Source organism: Mytilus trossulus, chromosome 7 (genome assembly GCF_036588685.1).
Source record: "Mytilus trossulus isolate FHL-02 chromosome 7, PNRI_Mtr1.1.1.hap1, whole genome shotgun sequence".
NCBI classification, from domain to species: Eukaryota; Metazoa; Mollusca; class Bivalvia; order Mytilida; family Mytilidae; genus Mytilus; species Mytilus trossulus.
In genome coordinates, this window is record NC_086379.1 from 9,238,140 (window position 1) to 9,253,798 (window position 15,659).

The window sequence follows — 15,659 nt, forward strand, 5'->3', positions numbered from 1 at the left end:
AAATTAGGAACCAGTTTGTCTAAGTTTTAGTTTAAAATAATAAATATGCCGTTAAAAATACTTTAGTGCTTCATGATAAAAGATAAGCATGAATGTTAAGAGAAAAACATGTCTTAAATCATTATTTTATTCTAGTTTTCTTTTTTTTAAACACTGAACCATAATATTGTGTTCGATACCCCTCGGATACGATCATTAACGAAATGAAAAGTCCCGAAGGCTTAATTTTCCGATTAGTGTTGCCATTATAAAGATACGCCCATTTTCATCTCAGTAAGCCAGTCAAATGTTTAGTTTTTGCTGACGTTCACGTCAATTTCAGTCATTACCCACACTCCTCTGTCATAACATCAACACAAACAACGATAGAATCAAAACAAGTTGAAATTGATCATGGATAACTTAAGAGAACATGTCATGGTGAATCATTTTGTCTCAGCTACGGGTTGTCACGCAGAACAAGCTAAGCAATGTCTGGCAGCATCCAATTGGCAGTTTCAGGTACTTGTTATTGAAAAAAAGTAAATTTATCAACATGGCGCATGTGTTTACTTTTCTGTTACCGGTGTGGTACAGTTCTTGTTTCGGTTTGTGAAATCACTGACTGGAAGACTTTCTAATTAAGATGTTAAAACATATGCATTTCTTTTTCAGACTGCCTTAAGTTTATTTTTTCAAGAATCATCAATACCAACATGTCGAACGTGCAATGGAAATCACACACAGAACGCCAACTATCCAGTAAGTTATCAGACCACCATTTTGATGACATCATTACCCATTTCTGATGTTTACAAAAATCAAAACAAAATTTTTTACGCGTTATATGGTAAACAAAATGTATATTCTGTCTATAATATGGAAAGTTTCTCTTTTATTTTCCTGTTTGATTTAACGTGAAAAATTAAACAATAATGCATATTTTTTGTTATTGATTCTCGGGTCATTCTGTTCTTCAGTGATTGACCTAGATTCAGGAAATGGAAACTCTACTAAAACAACAGTTTTTCCTATGACAACCAATAACTTTCATGTTGTGATAAATATTCGAAATAAATATTTTTTTCAATTTAATGTTGTTTAGAAAAGTTGAACATTGAAAGTTGGGTAACATGATTTTTTTTATTTGTAAACAAATATTACATAATAGTGTTTACCTGAGCACACACCTACATGTACTCAGTTTTTAAAATTAGCAATTTTAACAAACAAAAAAATATATTTGATAATTAAAGATTTTGTTCAGTAGATATGAATTTACCACACCATTCATACTGTTGGGTATTTCTCAACATATAGTGTTACTGTATGTACATATAGCTGCAATGGAATGTTTATTGTTTGTAATTTATTTATTTGAGGAAAAAACTCAAATCTGTAAGTTCAAATATAATAAATGTTTTATGAAACAGGTCCTTTATGTTAGAGTAAGTGACATTTAATTTAAATAAAAAAAAACATCTACAAGTAAATGTTTTATGCATTTATAAGGATCCACAAAAATCAGTTCTAATGATCTAGGATACGCCGATATGGAAGTATTATTGTCATTTGAAAGGAACAACAATGATTCTTTTAGCACTGACATAACCAAGACAAGGACAGGCCTAATTTCCTTTTGTGACTATCAGAGATGGTTTAATCTGTTTTTTTTCCAGACTTCACATCAGCTAACCTTTATTTACAAACTTATTTAAACAAATCCAGTGATGCATACAAAATAAAAATCTGACCAGAATTATTTAAACTACAGTCTTTTTTTTTACAAATAGTAAGTGACATTTTTTTAATTATGCCCCGCTGTAGCTGTTTTACCCTTTTACATCTTTAGTCCCATTATTGGTTTCCGTTCTCTAATTTTAGTTAGTCTTTATTAAATGTTTACACAATGCTTATTACCACAAGACACAGATCAAGAGTTAATTTTGGTGGTGTCACTTTAAGTGTTCTAGAGTTCTGTCCCTTTACAAATGGAAAAATTGCTGAATTTTCGTTTCTGTTCTCCAACTTTTGTTTGTCACAACTAAATGTTATGAAACCTATACAATGCTTATTAGGGACGAAAGTTCAATGTAGAATAAACAAATTAATTCACATAGTTTTATCACTTACCCCCCACTCCCTTCTTAACTTAATTTAGGAACAATTGATTGACCAATATGGATTTCGGTTAACAAAATATGCAGCAATGTTACCAGTGGTGAAGCTAGACTATTTTTAAGTGTATGCCCTAACCTCGGCAAGTAGGTTGAAGGCCTTAATCTGATTCAGATTATACCACCTACTAGTAGTGGGTTCGAGATATGGGGGGGGGGGGGGGGGGGGGCTCATTTCAGTCATTAAAAATTGGTCAATAGCAAGTTGAACATAGACACTATGTTTTTATTTTTATGTTTAAAATACCGTGGGGTTAAGTTATTACTTACCCAAAACCCCTTTTAAGGTAATATGTCATTAATGGATATGAAATGATTAATTTGCATAGATGGTCCAGGAACACATTTATCGTCCTTTGAATATAGACCATAGTGAGAAAAATGTGTTACCTGGTTGGGCCACACCAATTTGAGTCCCTGTTCGACAGACCAGCCCGCACCTTTCTTTTTCAAAACAGATTTTTTTTATTTTTTTTAAATTCCAACTTCCCGCATCCGGAAATGTAATCATAAAACTGAGAATGGAAATGGGGAATGTGTCAAAGAAACAACAACCTGACCATAGAAAAAAACAATAGCAGAAGGTCACCAACATGTCCATTTCCATTTCCCACACTTTTTTAGGTCACCTGGCCCACAGGGCCAAGTAAGCTTTTCCCATCTCTTTGCATCCGTCGTCGTTGTTAACTTTTTACAAAATTTTCTCCTCTGAAACTACTGGGCCAAACTAAACCAAACTTGGCCACAACCATCATTGGGGTATCTTGTTCAAAAAAATGTGTCCAGTGACCTGGCCAACCAACCAAGATGGCCGCCATGGCTAAAAATAGAACATAGGGGTAAAATGCAGTTTTTGGCTTATAACTCAAAAACCAAAGAATTTAGAGCAAATCTGACAAGGAAAAAAGTGTTTATCAGGTCAAGATCTATCTGCCCTGAAACTTTCAGATGAATTGGACATTCCGTTGTTGGGTTGCTGCCCCTGAATTGGTAATTTTAAGGAAATTTTGCTGTTTTTATAAGACCACAAAATTTAAAAAAAATTCGTCGTATATTGCAATCACAGTGGCATCGTCGTCGTCAGCGTTGTCGTCGTCCGAATACTTTTAGTTTTCGCACTCTAACTTTAGTAAAAGTGAATAGAAATCTATGAAATTTTAACACAAGGTTTATGACCACAAAAGGAAGGTTTGGATTGATTTTGGGAGTTTTGGTCCCAACATTTTAGGAATAAGGGGCCAAAAAGGGCCCAAATAAGCATTTTCTTGGTTTTCGCACTATAACTTAAGTTTAAGTGAATAGAAATCTATGAAATTTTGACACAAGGTTTATGACCTCAAAAGAAAGGTTGGGATTGATTTTGGGAGTTTTGATTTCAACAGTTTAGGAATTAGGGGCCAAAAAAGGGCCCATATAAGCATTATTCTTGGTTTTCACACAATAACTTTAGTTTAAGTACATAGAAATCAATGAAATTTAAACACAATGATTATGCCCACAAAAGGAAGGTTGGTATTGATTTTGGGAGTTAAGGTCCCAACAGTTTAGGAATTAGGGGCCAAAAAGGGACCCAAATAAGCATTTTTCTTGGTTTTCGCACCATAACGTTAGTATAAGTAAATAGAAATCTATGAAATTTAAACACAAGGTTTATTACCATAAAAGGAAGGTTGGTATTGATTTTGGAAGTTTTGGCCCCAACAGTTTAGGAATAAGGGGCCCAAAGGGTCCAAAATTAAACTTTGTTTGATTTCATCCAAATTGAATAATTGGGGTTCTTTGATATGCCGAATCTAACTGTGTATGTAGATTCTTAACTTTTTGTCCTGTTCTCAAATTGGTCTACATTAAGGTCCAAAGGGTCCAAAATTAAACTTAGTTTGATTTTGACAAAAAATGAATCTGTTGGGTTCTTTGATATGCTGAATCCAAACATGTTCTTAGATTTTTGATTATGGGCCCAGTTTTCAAGTTGGTCCAAATCAGGATCTAAAATTATTATATTAAGTATTGTGCAATAGCAAGTCTCTTCAAATGCACAGTATTGCGCAATGGCAAGAAATATCTAATTGCACAATATTGTGAAATAGCAATTTTTTTATTAATTAGTTTATCTTTCTTTGTCCAGAATAGTAAGCAAGAAATATCTAATTGCACAATATTGTGCAATTGCAAGAATTTTTTTTAATTAGAGTTATCTTTCTTTGTCCAGAATCAACTTAAATCTTTGTTATATACAATATACAATGTATAATCACTTTTTACTACCAACTGATAAATTAAAATAATCTTTACCATTCAGTGATAACAAGCAGTTTTTTTACATCTTAATATTTTATGATGTATTTAAATGAGTAGTTATTGTTGCAAACTCCATTAGATATTTTAATTGAGATTAGTTTTGGAATAAGGGAAAGGAGATGTGATTAAAAAAATTGGGTTCAATTTTCTCATTTGAAATTTCATAAATAAAAAGAAAATTTCTTCAAACATTTTTTTGAGAGGATTAATATTCAACAGCATAGTGAATTGCTCTAAGAGAAAACAAAAAAATTAAGTTCATTAGAACACGTACATTCATTCTGTGACAGAAACCTATGCCATGTCAATTATTTAATCACAATCCAAATTTAGAGCTGAATCCAACTTGAATGTTGTGTCCATACTTGCCCCAACCGTTCAGGGTTCAACCTCTGCGGTCGTATAAAGCTACGCCCTGCGGAGCATCTGGTTTGTGACATATATTGAAGCATTTTTGTCAGTGTGCAGTAGCAAATAGCTTCATTATTTTGAGAAAATCTAAAATCGATTAAACCTGGTAACTAAATATGTTTGTTTTTTTTTCATTATATTTTTTATTATAAAACCTTTCAATTTTTTGTTGCAGTTATGTGCACCTGCCAATACTCCAGCTACACCTCCAAATTTCCCAGATGCATTATTGGCATTGTCTAAATTATCAACCAGTTCTTCGCAGTATGCCACATCGCCTAAGCAAGTTGCCAATTCACCAAAAGGAATTGAAATGGAAGTTCAGCGATAAATCAGATTTTTTTGTCATTGCCGGTCCTGAGGAAAATATAATGGATGAAACGTTTATTGTGCATATAATAATATGATGACAGTAAACATTCTTGTGAAAACAATATGTGATGACCAGAGATAGAAAAGTTGGATAGATATGATTCATTGCAAATTTTTTCCTCCTAGAAGTCACAATCCTGTTTGAATGTTGTTTATCAAAGTGCTTTATTGTCTTAGTTTTGGGTGTTTGTGGCCATTATGATAAGGATATTGATCTCTTATATGGCTGTCCTGTAGTAGAGGCCAAGAATTTTGTTGCTTGACTTGAGATGCTATAGTTTTTTTTGTATTTTGTTATTTTAGATCTACATGTCTTTCTATCATCCCAAAAGATTTATGTAGAGAGATAGACAATTTACCATTAATAATTAAGTATACTTTGAATTTTTTTTTAGTTGAGAATTTTGCTAATGCAAACGATCAAAGAACAACAACTATAAAAAGACAATGGCTGGGTTTTTTTTTTGTTCTTTTTTTTGTATATATTATGGAGAAGAGTTATAAAAAAGTAGTGCTCATATTTTATAACTAGGCATATTGCTTCTAAAAAAAACACTCTCTTCAAATACTGCCACAAAAAGAAGCATCATTATGTTGTAATAATGAATTATTCAACTTATAGTCAAATATCATAGTTTTGTAAGCTAATTTTGTTAATATTTGATATTGTCTCTTCTTCATCTTTTAATGTAACTATCTACCACATTTTCTTCTGAAAATAGTTGCATTTTCCATCCCCCACTATTTTTACACATTTTGCGTAAATATGACATTTTGTATATATACATACTTTTTTTTGTACAGTTATAGTATTGTAATAGTTGTGAGATATTAATCTTGCAGCTCAAGTTCCAGGTAAATAAATTGTTGAATAAAGTCTTACTCAGGAACTTGATAAGAAAAACAAATGTCTTTATTGTTTTCTTCCTCCTCGACCCCCTGCCCCCATTGCGATGTGGAAATCACTGCCAATTAATTATTTTATAAGTTATGCCCCTTGGACATATAGATTATATGGAAAATTGCACCGCTTTCACATGTATATAAACTTTATTTTCAAAGGTTTCTTTTAGTTATGGCTCTGACAAGCTGAACACCAGCAGATTAAGTTTTCATCTTGCCAGTCTGTATGTCAGTTCGAAAATTAGTTTCCTTTCTTTTACTTTTAAATTGGAATGGCGAATATGTCATAGACACAAACACACGACCAGAGAACAGACAACAGCCGAAGTCCACCAATGGGTCTGCAATGCAGCGAGAAAATCCAGCACCCGGTATTGGTCCTCAACTGGGCCTCAAATAAAATTGTACTAGTTCAGTGAAAATGGATGTCAATCCAAAACAAAAGATGAACTAAAATTAAAAAAACAAACAAGACAAACGAAAGCAAGAGCTCCTGACTTGGGACAGGCGCAAAAATGCGGTGAGGTTCAGCATGTATTTTCCCCTGATACCTCTGGCTAATGTAGAACAAAGAACAACACATAGCAATACACACAGTAAAACTCAGTTTAAAAGAAGTCCAATGTCAGAAAAGGTAACAAAAGAAACTAAGCAAAATGACAATGATACATACATTTATAAAAGACTACTAGCATTTACTGATTTGCCAGTTACAGACCTCAACTCTAGTAACTAATACACTGATTGACAGATAATGCCTTCATCATATGAAAATAAAGTACATTATTTCATATCAGTTGAGAATAAGATTCTATTATTGGATAAGAAGGGGTCACATGATATTAATTTACTTTTCAGTAATAAATTCCATCGGTCATTAACAGAATAAAACGGACCAGAAAACCGGTCGTTAACAAACTTTTACATGATAGTGACCGGTGGGGCGTGGTTTCTCTGTTAATGACCGATGGGGCGTGGTTGATGTACCTTTTAAACAACATTTTCCTTTTTTTAATATTATATTTAAGTTGTTGAATTATTTATTATATGTTTTCGTTAACTATGATATTAAAGAGAACTTGATTAAGTATTTATATACTGAAAAATTGCACTAAAATGAATGGCAGTATTACTACGACTGGTCTCCACTCTTTGCAATAGAAATCCTACACTTACTCGAGTTCGCTGTAGGCATTTTGAATTTATGAGAATTTCCAAAACATGATTTCTCAATGAAATAAACATAATAGTTCTTGAAAAACTGATCATTATCGTGACACATGGACTGCCCGTAGGACAGAGGTATTGACTGCGACAGTGATAATGACATCGCCTTCGGCTCAGTCATTTTCACTATATTAGTCAATACCGCTGTCCTGTGGGCAGTCTATATATCACGATAATGACCAGTTTTTATACGACCGCAAATTTTGAAAAAAATTTCGTCGTATATTGCTATCACGTTGGCGTCGTCGTCGTCGTCGTCGTCGTCGTCCGAATACTTTTAGTTTTCGGACTCTAACTTTAGTAAAAGTGAATAGAAATCTATGAAATTTTAACACAAGGTTTATGACCATAAAAGGAAGGCTGGTATTGATTTTGGGAGTTTTATTTTCAACAGTTTAGGAATAAGGGGCCAAAAAAGGGCCCAAATAAGCATTATTCTTGGTTTTCGCACAATAACTTTAGTTAAAGTAAATAGAAATCAATGAAATTTAAACACAATGTTTATGACCACAAAAGGAAGGTTGGTATTGATTTTGGGAGTTTCGGTCCCAACAGTTTAGGAATTAGGGGCCAAAAAGGGACCCAAATAAGCATTTTTCTGGGTTTTCGCACCATAGCGTTAGTATAAGTAAATAGAAATCTATGAAATTTAAACACAAGGTTTATGACTATAAAAGGAAGGTTGGTATTGATTTTGGAAGTTTTGGTCCGAACAGTTAAGGAAAAAGGGGCCCAAAGGGTCCAAAATTAAACTTTGTTTGATTTCGTCAAAATTGAATATTTGGGGTTCTTTAATATGCCGAATCTAACTGTGTATGTAGATTCTTAATTTTTGGTCCCGTTTTCAAATTGGTCTACATTAAGGTCCAAAGGGTCCAAAATTAAACTTAGTTTGATTTTAACAAAAATTGAAACCTTGGGGTTCTTTGATATGCTGAATCTAAAAATGTACTTAGATTTTTGATTATTGGCCCAGTTTTCAAGTTGGCCCAAATCGGGGTCCAAAATTAAACATTGTTTGATTTCATCAAAAATTGAATAATTGGGGTTCTTTAATATGCCAAATCTAACTGTGTATGTAGATTCTTAATTTTTGGTCCAGTAACTATGATATTAAAGAGAACTTGATTAAGTATTTATATACTGAAAAATTGCACTAAAATGAATGGCAGTATTACTACGACTGGTCTCCACTCTTTGCAATAGAAATCCTACACTTACTCGAGTTCGCTGTAGGCATTTTGAATTTATGAGAATTTCCAAAACATGATTTCTCAATGAAATAAACATAATAGTTCTTGAAAAACTGATCATTATCGTTTTAAAATTGGTCTAAATTAAAGTGCAAAGGGTCCAAAATTAAACTAAGTTTGATTTTAACAAAAATTAAATTCTTGGGCCTCTTTGATATGCTGAATCTAAACATGTACTTAGATTTTTGATTATGGGCCCAGTTTTCAAGTTGGTCCAAATCAGGATCTAAAATTATTATATTAAGTATTGTGCAATAGCAAGTCTTTTCAATTGCACAGTATTGTGCAATGGCAAGAAATATCTAATTTCACAATATTGTGAAATAGCAATTTTTTTTAAATTAAGAGTTATCTTTCTTTGTCCAGTATAGTAAGCAAGAAATATCTGCAAACATTTTTTTTAATTGGAGTTATCTTTCTTTGTCAATAATCAACTTAAATCTTTGTTATATACAATATACAATGTATATTCACTTTTTACTACCAACTGATAAATTTAAATAATCTTTACCATTCAGTGATAACAAGCAGTTTTTTTACATCATGTATTTAAATGAGTAGTAATTGTTGCAAACTCCATTAGAATATTTTAATTGAAATTAGTTTTGGAATAAGGGAAAGGGGGATGTGAATAAAAAATTGGGTTAAATTTTTCTCATTTGAAATTTCATAAATAAAAAGAAAATTTCTTCAAACATTTTTTGAGAGGATTAATATTCAACAGCATAGTGAATTGCTCTAAGAGAAAACAAAAATTTTAAGTTCATTTGAATACATTCATTCTGTGTCAGAAACCTATGCTGTGTCAACTATTTAATCACAATCCAAATTTAGAGCGGAATCCAGCTTGTTAAATAACTATTATATAAATCCTTCCCATTAGAGATTTATTGTCATATCATTAGAATATATGAACACTGACTGGTTTTAGAATACATTTTTCATTTCTTAATGGCAACATTTCAGCAGGGCCTGCATACGTAGTAAATATCTCCCAATTGAATCGATATTCCCGTGCTTGTATTTTCTATTTTCTTAGTAGAGGGTTGCTGCTCACAAGGAAGCTATTAAACCAAGAGTTCCAAATGGTGAAGTTGAAATCATCCCTTCGTAAATTTTACGGACGCCATCACGAGTTGGTTGACCGTTGTTGAATAACCGTTTCACAAATGATATGTTCCTTACGTCGTAACTACAATCCCCTTCCCTTTCATAAATGTGACATACCGAATAAGACTATTTACCGTATTTGTTAACACATGAGCAACAAGACGGGTGCCATATGTGGAGCAGGATCTGCTTACCCTTCCGGAGCACATGAGATCACTCGTAGTTTTTTTATGGGGTTTGTGTTGCGTATTCATTAGTTTTCCATATTGTGTCAAGTGTACTATATTGTTTGTCTGTTCGTCTTTTTCATTTTTATACGACCGCAAATTTTGAAAAAAATTTCGTCGTATATTGCTATCACGTTGGCGTCGTCGTCGTCGTCGTCGGCGTCATCCGAATACTTTTAGTTTTCGCACTCTAACTTTAGTAAAAGTGAATAGAAATCTATGAAATTTTAACACAAGGTTTATGACCATAAAAGGAAGGTTGGTATTGATTTTGGGAGTTTTGGTCCCAACATTTTAGGAATTATGGGCCAAAAAGGGCCCAAATAAGCATTTTCTTGGTTTTCGCACTATAACTTTAGTTTAAGTTAATAGAAATCTATGAAATTTTGACACAAGGTTGATGACCACAAAAGAAAGGTTGGGATTGATTTTGGGAGTTTTGGTTTTAACAGTTTAGGAATTAGGGGCCAAAAAAGGGTCCAAATAAGCATTATTCTGGGTTTTCGCACAATAACTTTAGTTTAAGTAAATAGAAATCAATGAAATTTAAACATAATGTTTATGACCACAAAAGGAAGATTGGTATTGATTTTGGGAGTTTAGGTTCCAACAGTTTAGGAATTAGGGGCCAAAAAGGGACCCAAATAAGCATTTTTCTGGGTTTTCGCACCATAGCGTTAGTATAAGTAAATAGAAATCTATGAAATTTAAACACAAGGTTAATGACCATAAAAGGAAAGTTGGTAATGATTTTGGGAGTTTTGGTCCCAACAGTTTAGGAATAAGGGGCCCAAAGGGTCCAAAATTAAACTTTGTTTGATTTCATCAAAATTGAATAAATAGGGTTCTTTGATATGCCGAATCTAACTGTGTATGTAGATTCTTAACTTTTGGTCCCGTTTTCAAATTGGTCTACATTAAGGTCCAAAGGGTCCAACATTAAACTTAGTTTGATTTTAACAAAAATTGAATCCTTGGGGTTCTTTGATATGCTGAATCTAAAAATGAACTTAGATTTTTTATTATTGGCCCAGTTTTCAAGTTGGCCCAAATCGGGGTCCAAAATTAAACTTTTTTGATTTCATCAAAAATTGAATAAATGGGGTTCTTTGATATGCCAAATCTAACTGTGTATGTAGATTCTTCATTTTTGGTCCCGTTTTCAAATTGGCCTACATTAAGGTCCAAAGAGTCCAAAATTTAACTAAGTTTGATTTTAACAAAAATTAAATTCTTGGGCCTCTTTGATATGCTGAATCTAAACATGTACTGAGATTTTTGATTATGGGCCCAGTTTTCAAGTTGGTCCAAATCAGGATCTAAAATTATTATATTAAGTATTGTGGAATAGCAAGTCTTTTCAATTGCACAGTATTGTGCAATGGCAAGAAATATCTAATTTCACAATATTGTGAAATAGGAATTTTTTTTAAAATTAGAGTTATCTTTCTTTGTCCAAAATAGTAAGCAAGAAATATCTTATTGCAAGAATTTTTTTTAATTGGAGTTATCTTTCTTTGTCCAGAATCAACTTAAATCTTTGTTATATACAATATACAATGTATATTCACTTTTTACTACCAACTGATAAATTTAAATAATCTTTACCATTCAGGCCATAGTTATTATATTTTTAGTTTTACGAAATTTTTTGACAAAACCAATGGGTAGGAGGACGAAGAAAAAAAAAAAAAAACTGCTGCTGCTGATTTTTTTTAAATACCAACCGTCAATATCAAATTTTTTTTTTTTTATTTCACCAGGAGATTTTCTACTAGTGTAACAACTATTTTTTCTTTTCTTGACAAGGTTTGAATTGAAAATCAATGTGCAACAACTTACTAAATCACCAAGAGCATAAATTTAGATTCTTTCATGCAGTTATGAACTAAAATTTATTTATTTTTGCATGAAAAACACTGGGTCGGAGGAGAAAAAAAATTAAAAATCCACCTTTTTCATTTTTTTTTTTTTTCCTATTTGGCAAAAATTAGGGTAGGAGGGTTCGTAAAAATAAAAATAAAAAAACTACGGCTTCAGTGATAACAAGCAGTTTTTTTACATTTTATTTACAGTTTATTTTATGATGTATTTAAATGAGTAGTTATTGTTGCAAACTCCATTAGAATATTTTAATTGAGATTATATTCAACTGCAAAGTGAAATGCTCAAAAGCAAAAAAAAATGTTTAAGTTCATTAGAACACATTCATTCTGTGTCAGAAACCTATGCTGTGTCAACTATTTAATCACAATCCAAATTTAGAGCTGAATCCAGCTTGAATGTTGTGTCCATACTTGCCCCAACCGTTCAGGGTTCAACCTCTGCGGTCGTATAAAGCTACGCCCTGCGAAGCATCTGGTTAGCCATGTTGTTGTCAGTTTAGTTTCGATTGATGAGTTGAACAAGTACTGTCCCTCTGGTATCTGTCGTCCCTCTTTTACAGATCAGCTGAAATATCTATTGTAAAGTATCCTACAAATAAATGCAAGATAGATCCAAATACAACACAAACAACATTTTCTAAAAGATTAAGGAGTGCAAAAATATATCTTAACAAAACGCATTTGACTAACAGGTCGGACAACTGATGTTCTTAAACCCTGCTGACTGCCATTGACGATTGCCAAATAAATTGATCACAAGGTGTAATAAAATGGATCTCTATATTTAAAATTTAATCCCAAGTAGATAGCAATCAACTTGCGGCAAAGCTGGTAAACCACAACATGAGGTGCTAAATTGTTTACACCATATCTGGATTACTACAATTAATGTCTCTTCAGTGATGTTAGGGATAGAAGTATATGGAAGGCCATTTGATTTACCTAAATCAAGGATAGACTCTTGAATTCTAAAGAGTCGAAATAGGACGAACGGATTATATCAATCGGAGATAAAATATAATACAAGCCCAAACGAAATACATATAAACATTTAACAAGTCTAAATTGAAAACAACGTTCAAACCTATGAATCCGTTGGATAAAAACCGCAATTTTTATACATTTTCATGTAACAAATTTCGTTGTAGAGGGATATAAATACAGCACAAACAACAGTTTCTAAAAGATTAAGGAGTGTAAAAGTATATCTTAACAAAACGCATTTGACTAACAGGTCGGACAACTGATGTTCTTAAACCCTGCTGACTGCCATTGACGATTGCCAAATAAATTGATCACAAGGTGTAATAAATAGATTTTTATATTAATTTATTTCCAAGGAGAAAATAATAAGCTTGCAGCTAAGATGATAAAACCACAATACGAGGTGCCTACTTTTTTATACGACCGCAAAAATTGAAAAAATTTTGGTCGTATATTGGTATCACGTTGGCGGCGTCGTCGTCTGTGTCGTCCGAATACTTTTAGTTTTCGCTTTCTAACTTATGACCACAAAAGGAAGGTTGGGATTGTTTTTAGGAGTTTTGGTCCCAACAGTTTAGGAATTAGGGGCCAAAAAGGGCCCAAATAAGCATTTTCTTGGTTTTCGCACTATAAATCTATGAAATTTTGACATAAGGTTTATGACAACAAAAGGAAGGTTGGGATTGATTTTGAGAGTTTTGGTTCCAACAGTTTAGGAATTAAGGACCAAAAAGGGGCCCAAAAAAGCATTTTTCCTGGTTTTCGGACAATAACTTAAGTATAAGTAAATAGAAATCTATGAAATTTAAACACAAGGTTTATGACCACAAAAGGAAGGTTGGGATTGATTTTGGGAGTTGAGGTCCGAGCAGTTTAGGAATTAAGGACCAAAAAGGGGCCCAAAAAGCATTTTTCTTGGTTTTCGGACAATAACTTTAGTATAAGTGAATAGAAATCTATTAAATTTATAAACACAAGGTTAATGACCATAAAAGGAAGGTTGGGATCGATTTTGGGAGTTTTGGTCCTAACAGTTAAGAAATAAAGGGTCCAAAATTAAACTTTGTTTGATTTCATCAAAAATTAAATGATTGGGGTTCTTTCATGTGCCGAATCTTACTGTGTATGTAGATTCTTAATTTTTGGTCCTGTTTTCAAATTGGTCTACATTAAGGTCCAAATTGTCCAAAATTAAACTTAGTTTGATTTTAACAAAAATTGAATCCTTTGGGTTCTTTGATATGCTGAATCTAAAAATGTACTTAGATTTTTTTTATTATTGGCCTAGTTTTCAAGTTGGCCCAAATCGGGGTCCAAAATAAACTTAGTTCGATTTCATCAAAAATTGAATAATTGTGGTTCTTTGATATGCCGAAGCTTACTGTGTATGTAGATTCTTAATTTTTGGTCCCGTTTTCAAATTGGTCTTCATTAAAGTCCAAAGGGTCCAAAATTAAATTTAAGTTTGATTTTAACAAAAATTGAATTCTTGGGCTTCTTTGATATGCTGAATCTAAACATATTCTTAGATTTTTGTTTATGGGCCCAGTTTTTAAGTTGATCCAAATCAGGATCCAAAATAATCATATTGTGTATTGTGTAATAACAAGAAATTTTCAATTGCATAGTTTTCAGCAATAACAAGAAATCTTCAATTGCACAGTATTGTGCAATAGCAAGAAATTTTCAATTGCACAGTATTGTGCAATGGCAAGTATTTTACAGTATTGCGCAATGGCATGAAATATCTAATTGCACAATATTGCGCAATAGCAAGAGATTTTCAATATTCTTTGAAAATTTGAGTTATCTTTCTTTGTCCAGAATAGTAGTTGAATCAACTTAAATCATTGTTTTATACAATATACAATGTATATTCACTTTTACTTTCAACTGATTAATTAAAACAATCTTTACCATTCAGTGATAACAAGCACTTTTTTAACGTTTTAATATTTTATTTTGTATTTAAATGAGTAGTTATTGTTAGGGGCCATTAGAAATTTGAATTGAGATCAGTTTTGGAATAAGGGAAAGGGGGATGGAAAACAGATTGGGGGGGGGGGGTCAATTTTTCTCATTTCAGATTTCGTAAATAAAAAGAAAATTTCTTCAAACATTTGAGATTTGAGAACATTTTGAGAGGATTAATATTCAACAGCATAGTGAATTGCTCAAAGGCAAAACAAAATATTTTAAGTTAATTAGACCACGTTTATTCTGTGTCAGAAACCTATGCTGTGTCAACTATTTAATCACAATCCAAATTTAGAGCTGAATCCAGCTTGAATGTTGTGTCCATACTTGTCCCAACCGTTCAGGGTTCAACCTCTGAGGTCGTATAAAGATGCGCCCTGCGGAGCATCTGGTTACACCATATCCGGATTCGACAATTTATGTCATTTCAGTGATGTTAGGGATCGAAAGTATTTGGAAGGCCATTTTACTTACCTCAATTAATGATAAACTCTTCAATTCTAAAGAGTCAAAATATGATGAACGGATTATATAAACCGGAGGGAAAATATAATACAAGCCCAAACGAAATAAATATAAACAAGTCTAAATTGAAAACAACGTTTATACCTAAGATTGCGTTGGATATAAACCACAATTTTTATACGAGTGCATGTAACAAATTTCGCTGTAGAGGGTTAAAATACAGCACATTATGTTCTAATTCGTAACCTCAACCGAACATAAAGCATTTATCAATATAATACAAAACTCTCAAGTGGGAGTAGCCACTTGCAAAAGTCAAGTGCATTTTATTCAGATAATAATATACACGTAATTCACTTAATACCAATGAGTATTATGAAAATTTAA

General features: G+C 32.4%; 1 protein-coding gene across 1 annotated transcript; it reads left to right on the forward strand.

Annotated features, from left to right (window-relative positions):
* The first annotated feature begins 263 nt into the window (after positions 1-263).
* LOC134724599 (UBA-like domain-containing protein 2-B) lies at positions 264-6,148 on the forward strand. The gene is made up of 3 exons (XM_063587718.1): positions 264-501; positions 655-741; positions 5,044-6,148. The coding sequence occupies exons 1-3, from the start codon at positions 394-396 to the stop codon at positions 5,197-5,199; spliced, it is 351 nt and encodes a 116-aa protein (XP_063443788.1). The 5' UTR covers positions 264-393; the 3' UTR covers positions 5,200-6,148.
* Positions 6,149-15,659: the final 9,511 nt, after the last annotated feature.

Bases quoted from the DNA above. Each gene is read 5' to 3' on its own strand.
- LOC134724599 (XM_063587718.1), top strand. From the start codon at position 394: ATGGATAACTTAAGAGAACATGTCATGGTGAATCATTTTGTCTCAGCT. The intron at 502-654 runs GTACTTGTTATT...TTTCTTTTTCAG, and splicing joins CATCCAATTGGCAGTTTCAG to ACTGCCTTAAGTTTATTTTT. The intron at 742-5,043 runs GTAAGTTATCAG...TTTTTGTTGCAG, and splicing joins CACAGAACGCCAACTATCCA to TTATGTGCACCTGCCAATAC.